Source organism: Miniopterus schreibersii, assembly GCF_964146895.1.
Source record: "Miniopterus schreibersii genome assembly, chromosome: 13".
Taxonomy (NCBI): Eukaryota; Metazoa; Chordata; class Mammalia; order Chiroptera; family Miniopteridae; genus Miniopterus; species Miniopterus schreibersii.
In genome coordinates, this window is record NC_138113.1 from 52,350,225 (window position 1) to 52,365,502 (window position 15,278).

Sequence of the window (15,278 nt, forward strand, 5' to 3'; positions counted from 1 at the left end):
AGAGCTGTGAGGTTAAATCCCCTGGCAGCCCCCCCCTCCCCCGATTTGCCCCCCGCTGCCTCCAAATGCCAATTTGGTAACAAAACCCAAAACCATGGTCAGATGTGATTAGTTTGAGAACAGGGTTTTATAATCTTCCTCATGCCAAGACAACAAACGGACCCCTCTGAGGGCAAATACCGAATAATTCACTTTGGACAAAAAGAACACACCTCTCAGACCTGAACACTTCTTGTGCTGTCAGGAAGCTGTAATATCAAAAGACTGAAAACGAGAAAAACTCTGCCTCCAAATAGTTGGAAATGCAGTTCATGTTGTTGCTTTTTTTCCCCTTTCATTAAAAAAAAAAAAAAAAGTCTTTCAACACTTCAGTTGATCCAGTTTTCTTAAAAATGTGTCACTTTAAAAAGATAGGATTCTGATAGGAACAGGCTTCAGGGGAGCAGCAGGTGAAACAGCGTAAGAGGAAAATTCTAGAAAGAGTTGGAGGCATTTGTTAGGCCAGGCCGTCTGTGACGGGGTAACAGTCCGGCGGGCCTGGGAATGGGGCAGTTTCCAAGGTGACATGGGCTGGGGTTCTGCTTCAGGACAAGGCGTGTATGACAAAGGACAGGGGCTGGGTGGGGTGACGTCATCGGGTGTTTTTGTTACTGTTTCTGCCTCTTGGTTTAGTTTGGTTGGGGAGGGGGGAATGAAAAGGGGGGGCAAGGAGAGGAAAACTGAGGTCAACAAAAACCCCCCCCCTGCCCAAGGGTTCAGGCCGTGGCGAGACACCGGTCTCATGTGTCACCTTCGCTACTTCAAAACTCTCACTCTGCTCAACCAGGTCCCGCAAACATCGTTTCACCATCCTGGTGTGAGCTGGAAAAACAGGGCACCCGAGTCAGGGAACAAACGTGGCCACCACGGGATGTTGAGAAGGACAGTGTCGCGGGCGCTGGCTGGACAGGGCCACCAGCGCGAGCCCCTCGGTTTCCTAGTCAGTGTTTTCTGAAACACCCGTGGGTTCTGCACGCACGTGGGCTGGGAGATGGGAAAGACACTTAGCAAAGCGTAGTTATAATGAAGACAGACGCACCCCTTTTCCCATGAAAAATGCCAGGCTGGGCAATGATAACCGGAGGGAGCTGTGCTAAAAAACCTCCCCAAACCAGGTCGCTGCTAAAGAGATTATGATCTGGGGCCAAATACTTATTTGAACATATTTTGATTCTCAAGTTTCCTTGTAAAAATAGTCACAGAAACCGGTGGATGTTTTTTACGTACAACTCAGTTTCTCTCATTTACAACATAAAATCATTTAATGTAACATTTGCAACCTTAGAAAGGCAGACATATTTAATCCAAGTCCGTTTATAAATTCCAATTTCACATGGATTAAAAACCGCAGATAAATTAAGTCACAATAATATCCTGTACATGCATTAAGGCTGGTGACTGCTAAAGTCTCTTGGGTATCTACAAACAGGAGATCACATACAGATTACTGGGTCTGAAGAGCGTCTATGTCATTAAAAAAATCTTGCTTTTTTTTTTTTTTTTTTTGGTGATACAGATTTCAACAGTAACTCTGGAAAACTGTGAAAAATGTTATTTAAAAATATATATGTATATACTACTGCACAGTTTCAAAGATGTGATTCATAAATAATGTTGGCTGCACTGATTGATTTATAACAATTACTGGACTTCCAAGGTGATGGAACACGCGGTGACTTACACTCAATGTTAGGCACTAGGCATATCCTTCAGGCGCACTACAGTTGTATGGTAGCTGTATTGTACATATATATTTTTAAATGTGTGCATTTATACAAACTGTGTATTATGCATGGGATGTCAGAAACGTACACATCACTGCTATATAATACACGTGTCACTGTTGTACACACTAGGATAAGTTTCAGTGCAGGAAGTCTCATTGCATTGCGTTCTGTGTGTTCCATCTGGTACAACCGGTCAGCTCGTCAGATTATTTTTCCAATACATTCCTCTTTAGATAGTGGGTCCGAGTTTCCATTTGTAATTTGAAAGTTTCCAGAAGTATCTGTTTTAACCAAACCTCTCTTTCCAGGCACAATTCTGCACATAAGTCTGACCTGTGTAGAGCAGTCACAAATCCCACCCTTTGACCAGGAATGGACTGGGGTTACTCTCTTTGAAAGGTCACCCTAACATCGTGATAAAGGGTGGCGTCCGTTCAGGTCACGGAAGGACAAGGTCAGTTGAATGTGTGTTGAACTTTTAAGGAAATAACGTGTCTTCAAATAGAAAGACATAGTAACAGACATTCCATGTTGAAATGGGAGCTCTCGAGGACAGACATGAAACTGTGAGCAGTGGTTGTCTCTGGAGGGGTGGGACTTACTACTTTCTACGTTTCTGTATTGTCTGAATTTTTACAACGAAGCATGTATTGCTTTTATAATCAGAAAATGCAAGAAAGGTATTTCTACTTTGAACAAAACTAAATAAAAGGAACAGTTATGAATGACTTTCACAAGCAACAGTAAGAAGATGGTTCCTTATAATCATCTCGTCCAAGCAAACAAAAACTGCTGCCCCAATGTGCTCTCCCGATGAAACGAAAGGCTACCCCCAAGGGACCAGTGTCAAGTTTTGTTGGGAAACATGGTCCCGGAAGCGATGATAAAAGGCCCGAGGCCGCCCGTGTGTCTAGATGGGGTTCCCAGGTAGCACACCCCCTGGACACCGCACGGCCTGCAGCTTTAGGACGCACAAGGCCAGCAGAGCACCTGGGGACGACCTCAGGGTCATCCCTTTATGTGAGCGTTTGAACATTTCAGCAGAATTCAGCAAGAGCAAGAACTAAGCCTCAGTCAAAACCAAAACGAAACAAAACAATTCACAATTTCTCAAGTTAGACTGAAATTCCCAACATAAATAGGATCGTGAACTCCACCGACGACGACCGGTGAGAGGCGTGTGGCAAACGCCTCGGCTGGACAAATGTCAAGCAGAAATTCTATGAACAGGGCAGGTGCTTGAAGGCCAGAGCCAAACGGCAATTTCAGAAACCCTTCACTTGCTCATTTTAAGTCAATTTCAGGTCACCATTTGTACGGTTCTGAACCAGTGCTGAGAGCCAGGGAATTACGGCAATCTCATTTCCACCATACACCCGGCTGACAAAACTGTTAACGTCAAACCGGACCAATCAGACTGTCGGTGAGCGTGCACGTGAGGACCTGTCATGAATGTTCGGTGCCACCCGACCCCCGAAAAATGGGTTGCTCCATAAACTGCTATCACCTGTCTTTCTCAGACCATCCTGGTCAAGCGAGAGGCTCCAGGGCTGTTATTTTTGTTTTTAAAGTATGGCAAAGTACATCTTCCTTTTTTTTCAGGAGTTTTTTTTCTTTTTGACCAATATTTTTATATACAAATATATTTAATAAGAAGACTAAAATCTAGGGCATGACAAGGGACTATAAAAGAAACAAGTTTCAGACAAAAAAAAACAACTGTAAACAAGATGTCAAAAAACTAAAATGTAAACTTAATTAAAAAAAAAGAAAAGGAAAGAGTTGAGGGCAAGACGTAAACATACCAGACAGGCGGGACGTGAGCACGACGCTCTGGTCTTGCTGCCCCAACAGCACCGCGACTGCTGCGGGCGTGACGCACCCCTCGCGGGCAGCGGCTGCTCGTCAAAGCCCAGCACGTGGCCCGTTCAAAATGCATTCAAGTGGCGCATTCTGCACGAGGAGCGAGAGGATCGGATCGGACACCATCAGGAGAGCGAGGGGTGCCCAGCCTGAGAAGCAACAGACTCCCGGTGAAGGGGAATCCTGGGTAACGTCCTAATTTGGCCAAGAACGTTTGTAAGAAAGCTATCGTGGGAAGCTTAAAAAATGCCACATTTAAAAGACTGGCAAATGCCACATGGCTCTGCAGCCACTGCGCCACGGGCCAGGACGGGCTTGCTGCACGTGCGAAAGATTTCGGTTCCGAATTGAGCTCCGAGACGCAGCTGCTGCTGCTTTAACCTAGTTCCCCTGCAAAGGCACGGAGTTCTCGCCAGATCTCTGTGCCACTTTCAGACCACGGAGGGGCAGGGCAGGGAAGGAGTTGATCCATTTGCTTAAAACGCATTTAGCTGATAATAAAGTGGGTGGAGGGGGCGAGTATTAAATGAAAGGCAGGGTATTCGGTAACATGCAACCTAGTAAACATCCAGCACAAAAATAACTGACTGACGTTCATTATTCAATTAGCCATTAACACGTACAAAGAATAGGTGGGGATATATAGCAATACTGAAAGTAATGAATAACATAAGGACTCGGTTCGTCTTAACCGGCAGTCAGGCGTTTGGTGTGCTGCACTGCGCCTGGTTAACTAACCACGCGGTTTTGGCTGAATGTTCTTAAAAGTCATGGTTTAGCTTTGAAGTAGAAAGTGTGTGTGTGTCTGGGTGTAATCGTGTGTGTATGTGTGTGTGTGTTTCCTCGAATCAGAAACCTCTGATCACTCTGTCCAGCCTGGGATTATGGAAACTAGACTGAGAAAACGTGTTTTACGAGCTGTGCATCTCACACACACACAGAGGCCGCGTCGACACCCACACATACGGACACACATGCCCTGGGAAAGGACCCCTGTTCGATGCTGACAGAATATTCACTGGAGTTTGATAAATGCTGTGGCTTGGAATGTCAGTAGCACAGTGTCCAGAAACATCGAGCCGTCCGTGGGGGCGAGAGCACAATCGGCTCCAAGGCGTGGGCCCTACGGCAGGTGTGCGCTGTTCCGCAGCCAGTGGAGGCCCTGCTGGGAGTACTGGACCAGGTGCTCCATGCTGCTGTGGAGGGTGACCGGCCCCATGAGCAGATCCAGGTCATTGAAGAATTCTAGGGGACAGAGAGAGCCGTTAGAGTGCCACACACCCTAAGTGTGCTACCCTGGGGACCCGAGTGACTTAAAAACTCCACTCATGGTCTCTGTATAAATCAAGCATTCTCTCTTTCATTGTGCGGCTTTAGCATTCCTTTGAACAGAATAAAACTCATCCTTTTACCCAAATAGTCAGTCTATTGGCAAATTTTAATTCAAATGAATACCATTTCCTTAGCCAAACAGCAAAGAAAACAGACTTCCTCTGATGGCATTCTCCTGTGCAGTAACACTTCCCACCCTGCACGTGGGCCGTGGCTCCATCAGCCCTCACCCCAGACCCAGCCGTGGCTCCATCAGCCCTCACCCCAGGCCCCGCCGTGGCTCCATCAGCCCTCACCCCAGGCCCAGCTGTGGCCCCATCAGCCCTCACCCCAGACCCAGCCGTGGCTCCATCAGCCCTCACCCCAGGCCCAGCCGTGGCTCCATCAGCCCTCACCCCTGACCCCGCCGTGGCTCCATCAGCCCTCACCCCAGGCCCAGCCGTGGCCCCATCAGCCCTCACCCCAGACCCAGCCGTGGCTCCATCAGCCCTCACCCCAGGCCCCGCCGTGGCTCCATCAGCCCTCACCCCAGGCCCAGCTGTGGCCCCATCAGCCCTCACCCCAGACCCAGCCGTGGCTCCATCAGCCCTCACCCCAGGCCCAGCCGTGGCTCCATCAGCCTTCACCCCAGGCCCAGCCGTGGCTCCATCAGCCCTCACCCCAGGCCCAGCTGTGGCTCCATCCGTCCTCACCTCACCCCAGGCCCAGCCATGGCCCCATCAGCCCTCACCCCAGACCCAGCCGTGGCTCCATCAGCCCTCACCCCAGGCCCAGCCGTGGCTCCATCAGCCCTCACCCCTGACCCCGCCGTGGCTCCATCAGCCCTCACCCCAGGCCCAGCCGTGGCCCCATCAGCCCTCACCCCAGGCCCAGCCGTGGCTCCATCAGCCTTCACCCCAGGCCCAGCCGTGGCTCCATCAGCCCTCACCCCAGGCCCAGCCGTGGCTCCATCAGCCCTCACCCCTGACCCCGCCGTGGCTCCATCAGCCCTCACCCCAGGCCCAGCCGTGGCCCCATCAGCCCTCACCCCAGGCCCAGCCGTGGCTCCATCAGCCTTCACCCCAGGCCCAGCCGTGGCTCCATCAGCCCTCACCCCAGACCCAGCCGTGGTGCCATCAGCCCTCACGCTCCATCAGCCCTCACCTCAGACCCAGCCGTGGCTCCATCAGCCCTCACCCCAGACCCCGCCGTGGCTCCATCAGCCCTCACCCCTGACCCCCCCGTGGCTCCATCAGCCCTCACCCCAGACCCAGTGCTGTGCCACTGAAGTGAGTCTCAGGGAGGAGGCCCCAGGCTCCAGGGGGTAAACCAGAGACAGCTCCGAAACGCCCCTGCTGGGGCCGCCTCCTAGTCCCTGACGGTTCTCTGGGCGCGTCCTTGCCCTAAACGTGCATCATGTGCCGAGGCACCGCGTAGGCGCAGCGGTGGAGCGAGGCAGGGAGTGTGCCAGGAGATCACAGCTTAGCGGCCGAGCGACAAGTTCACATGGCTGCTACGCTGTCGTAACCAGATCACCGGAAGACACTCCTTCAGAAGTGCCTGGGCGGTTTGTAAAGGTGCGCATATACACACACGCTAGACAAGGGCCTGCCGGGAAGGCAAAGGAGGGTTAGGGAAGACTCCAGTTCCAGGTGGCGGGGAAGGCAGCCACCCAGGGATCCGGGGGGACAGGGAGGCGGGCTGGTCAGGAAAGCAATGCTGACCTCGCATTAGACACGGGGCGCCGAGCCCTCGGTATGAGACCACAGGGGCCTGGCCTGCTCAGGGTCTCCCAAACTGGCCACATATACTTTTACACATTTGTCCCTTCTGTTTTGTCTACTTGTGACACCTACTCCACTCCATCTCAGCTACTCAACTACTATTTGCTTTTAAAAACCCTGCTCCATGCCGGCTGCCCAGTGGATTTTCAGGGTCAGCACCTCTGGGCTGCACGTCCCACGCTGTCTGGTTTTATGATCATATACTTGGGACCCATGTGCCTATCCTTGAGGTAACCTCATCTCATCCCGGACATCCTGGTCCTGTCTCCAGGGGCTTTATGCTGTCCCGGGAACCAAATGTGCCCTCAATGACTGGAAAGTGGCCTTGGATTTGCACTTTCGCCCGTGGTAAATTGGTACAATCCTACAGGAGGAAGGTTAACAACACATACCAAGGTACATAACACTGTATATCTTCAAAGAAGCTGTACTAGTTGACCCCCAAATTCTACTTCTACAACTCCTTCCTATGAAAATAACAAAAATATAGGAAATGATTTATATAAAAATATTTTTCATAAGCTTATTTGTAATAGTGGAAGCAAACTGGAAGTAACCCTAATTGTTCAACAACAGGGGAATGGTCTGAGAAATCATTTATGATTGTAGAACCACTATTATGACAATATTATAGACTCATCATAATAAAGGGGGTTTTTGAACTAGTTAGTAACATAGGAAAATGCCAGATATGTTAAATAAAAAAAAAAAACCCCACAGGATATAACACTGTACGTATACTATGATCTTATGATCTTATTTTGGTAAAAATCATGCATAGTTGAAGGAGACTAGAAAAAACTTCAGTAGAACGTTAACAGTAATTATTCCTTGGTGTTAAGACGACTGATGACATAAAAAGCTTTTTCTCGACTCAGCTTTCTGTACGTTATAAATTGAGCCGCGGTAAATATGCATTCCTTTTATAAAAAAACATTGAAAAAGAAATGGAAGGTACTGCTACATGTAAACTTTCTTTCAAGTTGTAAGCAGCTATCACTTCAATAGCTAGTAATCTTCACACTCATTAATTCAAGTTTCAGACCCCTAACTGTGTTCTAGGCACTGCGCAGGTCCTAGGAATGCAAAGCAAGATACAATACAATCTTTACCTTCAAGGAGCTCCCTGTCTCCAGGAGAAAGAACCTGTGTGCATATCTGTACTGTATCTACACCTGTATATCCGAACCCGTACATGCACATTATCTGGATCTGTATTGTCCCTGTGTTTAATCTTCCACGGTGAAGGCAAAGGTGGGTCAAGGCACAGGGGGCCCTGAGTGAGGGGGAGAGGTCAGGAAAGTTTCACGGTCGGTGGCAGCTTCTAGGACGCCTCCGTTAGTAAATGATGACAACCTGGCCTATGACGCCCAAGGGCCACGATGCCCCGAGCTGTGGTGCAGCCTCGCGCCCGCTCCCGGAGGCACACGCACCTCTGTTCTCCTTGGCCAGGTTGTCCGCCATCTCCCAGTAGTCGTAGCTGTGGAGGATGCTGTTGGTGATGCTGACGTGGTTGGCTGCCATCTGGTGGATGCGCTGGGGGATGCTGACGATGGTTGAAGGAGACAGGGTGCTGGTGTTGGAGAGGCTCCCCTGAGATCCCACGGAGCTGGTGGGGGAGGGGTTGGGCGACATGGGGGAGGGGGTCCCCGTGCTCCTGGAAGGGGAGAGCATAGAGAACCAAGGGTGGACAGGTTGGTGCCGGGACGCTGTAAGCAAAGGCGCACACCGCCCCGCACCCGGCAGCATCTCATTTATCGCCTTTACTTTGGAAAAATGAACTTACTTTCCACCGGCCCCCCATGGGGATGGGGCTTGGGCAGCTTTAGATGAATTCTGCAGGGAAATAGAAACACAGACAGTGAGTCACCTGCTTGTGTTTACAGAGCCGACAGTAACAGGTCCTGGGGGATGGCTGGGAGAAGTGATGGCTGCCACTGGATAATGCAGGTTCCTAGGACCTGGGTCCGGGAAGTCACACAGCCCAGGCTGCCGGCTCCGTCTCTGAAGCCCAGCGGGAACAGCTGCCTGGCCCGCTGGACCCCACCCGGCTCAAGTGCACGGCTTATCCTGTAGCCCGGGTTTCCGCACACCAACTTCTAAGTATCAAATCAGATAATCCAGAGGGTCTGCTGAATCCTGGACCAGTTTAAATGTTTCATCTTAAACTAGCTTAATTTTTTTTAAAAAGAAAAAAGAGCGTATCTCCCTCCGCCCCCATGAGAGCACCTCATATTGAAATGCGGGGCATAGCTGCAGAAACCGTTGGCCTCCATTTAACGACTGTAAATACGAGACATCAAAGTGTATTATTTTAACTTATGAGGCTTCAGAAGTATTTCTCTTAAAGAAAGTTACTCTTCACTATTTCTAAAAGAACAAGTAAAATATATTTCCTTGACAGATAGGATGCTGGAAACCTCGAATTTCCTGAATATTCTGATTTGGGATGTTTCGTTTCCGAGCCAGCTGTTTGCATCTGGTGCTTACAGGCAGCTCTGCCTTTGGTAAGGAAAGCTCCTAATGTACAGAGAGACTTCCCCTGAGCCCCACAGCGCTGCCTCGGACCTCAGTCTATGGGCCGGTTAAGGAAAGAAGTCTTTACAATGCTGATGTGAATTTTCCCTTCCGGAGACAAGAAAACAGCCTTGGCCTGGTTCCCGCCCCCCACAGCATTTCATTTGGTGAAAAAGACCTATAGGAAGTGGTGGCCGAGTTTTAGTTTTTAGTGGGTGTTATCAAGATGGTAAGGAATGGCCTTGCATGTGGCAGTCTGGCGGCTGCCTTCAGGCCTCTATCTGCTACCACGAAGCCCCGTGACTGTAGAAACACGGTGGGGACGTCCTTTGCTCAGAGACAGCTCTGCACAGATGAAACATTCGCTACGGACAGTTTATCGTTGTTGCCTGCAGGTTCCAGAATCGTGGGACTTTAAGGAGCACGTAAATAGCCTTTACTGGGGTGATACCCCCCGAGGGGAAGCTGACGTTAAGTCGTGTCCTCTGCATTTTGCGCGTTCAGGACTATACGCCTTATATTCCTTCACAGTTCTGTTGCAGCCCTGCGGCCTGCAGACTGCGGATCCCTTCTCCAGGGAAGCATTTTTCTCGATGGTAACAACTCTCTTTAGTGTTAGTTCTTAGACCCAACTTCTTAAAATGGCTTATTTTGACCTTAGGTGCCCAAAGTAAAGGGCAAGGTTTACTGTCAGCCAAGACTGCTCCCTTCTGGGCTTAGCACCCGGTTATTCTTCATGCTGCATAAGCCCCCGGGCCCCCGACACAGCCTGGTCACCACAGGTGACCTCTTAGAAGTGGAGCTGGGGATTAAAGGATCTAAAAGGAGGGCTGAGTATGGGTTGGTGGAGGTAGAGGAGCTGCAGTTCCTTGTTTCTATAGACAGATGGACAGCGAGAGGCCCAGAAATCTCAATTAATGATTACTTTAGGTCTATAGCACAAGGGCACATGAGAGAAAGTTCTTTTGGTTTATTCTCACAGTGAAAAGGATTTCATGCGCTGAGACAGGTGAAAGTCCTAATTCTTTCTTTATATTTACACATTACTGCAGTCCTAGTGGCTCTGAGCTCTAACAAGCCATTTCTTATCATTTAAAACAACACCTGTACCTATAATTGCATCAGCTGCTGGAATCAGCTAAGAAGAAATTCTGAGTAGTCACTTCCAAGAGGAAGCAGCTCTATGTGAACACGAGGCATTTATGATATCAGGATGCATTTCCTACGACATGGAATTGCAACTAAATCTTCTTTCTCTTGAGGCCATAAAAATGCTTGGATGCCAGGCCAGGGGGTAAATTAGATGGGCTCTCAAGGCCATCCTCTGAGCCCTGAGCACCACGAGTATGTCACAGATGGGTCACTGTAGGCGTCAGAAGGATCCTGTACTATCCTCAAAGCAATGGATTCTGTTCTTAAAAATGTCCTTGGTAGGAAGACAACTGAATATGAGGAGCCAGGCAGTACCTTGAAGTAGTCGATAAGTGCTTTGGAATACTTTACGGCGTGGTCCCTCTTGAGTCGAAACATCCGCCAGTACAGGAGAGCCAGGCATCGGTAACTGCAGGGAAGGAGAGAGATGAGCTCTGAGGCCACGAATGTGTCCTCTGCAAACAAGACTTTTATTTTTATTATTATTATTTTTTATTTATATCTTTATTGATTTCAGAGAGAAGAAAGGAGAGGGGGAGAGATAGAAACATCAATGATGAAAGAGTCATTGATCGGCTGCCTCCTGCATGCCTCCGACTGGGGATCGAGCCCGCAACCCGGGCATGTACCCTGACCGGGAATCGAACCCCGACTGCCTGGATCCCAGGTCGACGCTCAACCGCTGAGCCGCGCCCGGCCGGGTGCAAACAAGGCTTTAAAAAAATCTTGTTGTTCCAAGCACTCAATATTTATACCCTGATAATATATATTATACATACATCATCATCTGTAAATATCTGACCTTCCTTTTGTTCAGAAGATATACTTCAAAATTTTAAGGGGTTACTCCGTAAGTATATTTATCCCTCGGTCATTTAATAATAGCTTTATCGCTTTGTTGGGGCGCTGGGCTGGCATTTTCTTTTGCCACCAGAGGGCAGTGTCTCCCCATGAGAGGAGGGAGGAAGCTCCAGTGCGCAGCTTTCACCGAGTACTGGGGGAGTTTCGGGGCAACGGGAGCTTCCCTTGATTTCCCTCTGACACCCTGGAGTTCTGGCACCAACGGCTCTGCTGAAATAACAGCCTCCCACCTGTTTTTACTCCTTTACCTTCCAACTAATTTACTCCGTTATAATTAGTTCAAATAAACAGATTATGTGTTTTTGTAAACAATAAAAACTATGCTGAGAATAGTTATCATTATTTTCTGTTGTACAATATTTTATATACTTATTATTTACATATTAGTAATCTTATATAATGTTAATTATTAATCATCATTCATTTATTAATCCTAGTATAGAACTTAGAAGTTTGAAAAGAGCATGGACTGCATTTCTGGAGACATACCCTCTTCTGCTTGGGGCTTAACACTCAATCATCTGCTAGCTCGGGTGTGGTGTCGACATGGTAGATCGCCAGCACACCAAGTAAAACGTAATGGTCTCTTCTTAGCACATGGAACTCCAGAGGAGGCGATCATGCAACACTACCTGCGGCCCTGTCTTTAGTGTATGTTGCCTTGATTGATTGATTGATTGATTTTTTAAAGATATCTTTATTGATTTCAGAGAGAGGAAAGGAGAGGGAGAGAGAGAGATAGAAACATCAATGATGAGAAAGTCACTGATTGAGCCCGCAACCCGGGCATGTGCCCTGACAGGGAACCGAACCCCGATTGCCTGGATACCAGGTCAACACTCAACCACTGAGCCACACTGGGCCGGGCTATTTATTTATTTTTTTGAGACTTGATTGTCTACCTTGCAGATAGGAAGTATAAACCTTTGGAAAGCAAAAAATTCTGGATCCCTATCACAGAAGGAACAAATAAAGAGGTGGTGTCTTGTGATTTGGGGGAGTGGGGTGAAGTGTCCTGAGATGTAACAGAAAAATTACTATTATAATCACATATTCATTATCATTGTAATCATTATAGATATAAAAATCTAATGTTGGTTATCATTTTACAAGGAAAGCTCTTACGATCAAAGTGTAATGAACTGCTCCTCAGTTTAATGCGTTGAGGACCTGAATGTGTCTTCATTCGCTCATACTAATCCCACATGTAAGGAGATAGATGAATTATTTTGATTGCAACTAAAATGTTAAACCCAAGAGATATTACATTTGGCACAATTCATGTTCAAAGGATTAAAACACAGACCTACCTGCTTTTAAAACACACACACACACACACACAGAAAACTTATCCTTGCATAATGGAACGTCCATTTTCAAGCACCGAGTATGCATCCCATGGCTGCTATAGCAGCAAGCAATGGTGGGCTCTTCCTGGCCACCTTGCATTTGGTTTTGCCCGTCAGAGGCACTAGAAAAACGTTATGCATTTCAGCAGCTGGTCTGCTGATGACCAGGGACAGGCTGGGCAGGCTATTTTAAGAGGATATGATTCACTCACCATAATGCAGCCAGTTGTTTATCCTCTGGTGTGGCATTGGGGCCTGAGTGGGTTTTTAGTCTCATAGCATACCTGGAAGAAATGAAAAGAAAGAAAAACCAAAGAAAGTTTTAAAATTTTTAATTAAATTTATTGGGGTCACATTGGTTAATAAAATTATATAGCCTTCAGGTGTACAATTCTCTAACACATCATCTGTATATTGTATTGTGTGTTCACCACCCCAAGTCAAGTCTCCTTCCATCACCACTTAACCCCCTCTTTCCCTCTGGTAATCACCATACTGTTGTGTCTGTGCCTATGAGGTTTTTTTTGCTTAATTCCTTCACCTTTTTCACCCAGCCCTGCAACTCCCCCATCCCTTCTGACAGTTGTCAGTCTGTTCTCGATCTGTGAATCTGTTTCTATTTTTTTCATTAGATTCCACATATGAGTGAAATCATATGGTATTTGTCTTTCTCTGACTGGCTTATTTCACTTAACATAATACTCTCCAGGTCCATCCACGCTGTTGGAAAAGGTAAGATTTCCTTCTTTTTTTACGGCTGAGTAGTATTCCACTGTGTAAATGTACCACAGCATTTTTTTTTTTTCAAATTCTCACCCAAGGAGCGAGGATCTTTTTTTCCACTGATTTTTAGAGAGTGGAAGGGAGAGAGAGACACACAAACATCAACTGGTTGCCTCCCGCACATGCCCTGACTGAGGGTGGGGATGGAACCTGCAACCCAGGTACGTGCCCTTGACGGGGAATTGAACCCAAGACCATCCGGTATGCAAGCCAATGCTCTAACCACCAAGCCATGCTGGCCAGGGCTGTACCACAACGTTTTTATCCACTTATCTACTGATGGGCACCTGGGCTGCTTCCAAATACAGTGGTACTTCGGTTTCGTCTGAAAGACCGAGTTCTGAAATGTTCGAGAACCGAGGGATCCACAGCCCACAGCTGGGCCTCAGGACCTTGCCCTCAGCTGGAGCCGTGGGGCAGGTTCGACTCCCGAGGCGAGTTTGAAAACTGAAGCATTTACTTCTGGGTTTACGGTGTTCATAAACCAAAATGTTCATCACCGGAGATGTTTGAAAACCGAGGCACCACTGTATTAGCTATTGTAAATATGGATGCATTGAATATAGGGGCGCATATTCTTTCTTTTCTTTCTTTCTTTTTTTTAAGATATATCTTTATGGATTTCAGAGAGAGGGAGGGAGAGAGAGGGAGAGAGAGATAGAAACGTCAATGATGAGAGAGTCATTGATCGGCTGCCTCCTACACACGCCTGACTGGGGATCAAGTCCGAAACCCGGGCATGTGCCCTGACCGGGAATCGAACCCTGATCACCTGGATCCTAGGTCGATGCTCAACCGCTGAGCCACGCTGGCTGTCTGGGGCACATATTCTTTCAAAGTAGTTTCAGGTTTCTCTGGATAAATTCCCAGAACTGGAATTGCTGGGTCATAAGGAAATTCCATTTTTAATTTTTTGAGGACCCTCCATATTGTTCTCCAGGGTGGCTGCACCCGTCTGCATTCCCACCAGCAGTGCACAAGGGTCCCCTTTTCTCCACACCCTCGCCAGCACTTGTTTGTTGATTTATTGACGGCAGCCACTCTGACACCTGTGAGGTGATATATCACTGTAGTTTTAATTTGCATTTCCCTGATGATTAGTGACACTGAGCATCTTTTTATATGTCTACTGGCCACCTGTATGTCCTCTTTGGAGAACTGTCTATTCAGATCCTTTGCCCATTTTTAAATTGGATTTTTTTTTTGGTGTTGAGTTGTCTGAGGTCTTCATAAATATATCATTGGTGAATATATTTCCATTCAGTGGGTTGTCTTTTCACCTGTGGGAGTGGGGCCAGCCCCTTTCATGTTTCCACCCTTCCTATAAGTCTCGATGTGGCTTCTGTGAATCCTTTGTTAGAAGACTTCTGTTCAGTTAGTCTTTGGTTGGTTATTCAGGTTGGCTGGTCTATATTTTAGCTGTAATTCCAGTTTTGTCCTCGGAGGAGGTGAGTGTAACTTTCACCTACTCCATAGCCATCTTCGATCCCATCCAAAGAATTTTTTTTTTTTTAAAAAAGCTTTCTTATTAACTATAGGACATCTTCTGTGATGGAAGTTCTCTCTGCCCAATACTTAATTTTTCACAGTGCTTGCAGATAATTCTTTCTTATAAGCTAGTTGATGCTGCTTCATTTTCCTGGAGCGTTATGACGACGCCAAGAACAAAATAATTTTTATGACTGTCTAGCTACTTTCTGCCCTTTAACAATACAAGTTCAAATGCTACAGATAGTTGAGAGTGACACCAGTTCAAGCATTTCACATATATGGTGACACATCCATTTTTATAAATTTTGATTTATGGCTGAGTGGCTGACAAGATGAAGGCAAAGTTCAATCCTTCCAGGCCAATCTCCAGAAAAAACGTTTATACTCAGATAAATGCCTGG

General features: G+C 47.5%; 1 protein-coding gene across 6 annotated transcripts in view; it reads right to left on the minus strand.

Annotated features, from left to right (window-relative positions):
- Window positions 1–1,552: 1,552 nt before the first annotated feature.
- AFF3 (ALF transcription elongation factor 3) overlaps window positions 1,553–15,278 on the minus strand; it is a 472,487-nt gene continuing 458,761 nt past the window's right edge. For all 6 annotated transcript variants that reach the window (XM_081156102.1, XM_081156098.1, XM_081156097.1 and 3 more), the window contains 5 exons: window positions 12,816–12,887; window positions 10,709–10,802; window positions 8,511–8,560; window positions 8,158–8,381; window positions 1,553–4,874 (listed from right to left, as the gene is read on the minus strand). In XM_081156102.1, the coding sequence (XP_081012228.1) occupies window positions 4,753–4,874; window positions 8,158–8,381; window positions 8,511–8,560; window positions 10,709–10,802; window positions 12,816–12,887 (562 nt within the window). In that variant the 3' untranslated portion in view covers window positions 1,553–4,752. The remainder of the gene's footprint in view (window positions 4,875–8,157; window positions 8,382–8,510; window positions 8,561–10,708; window positions 10,803–12,815; window positions 12,888–15,278) is intronic.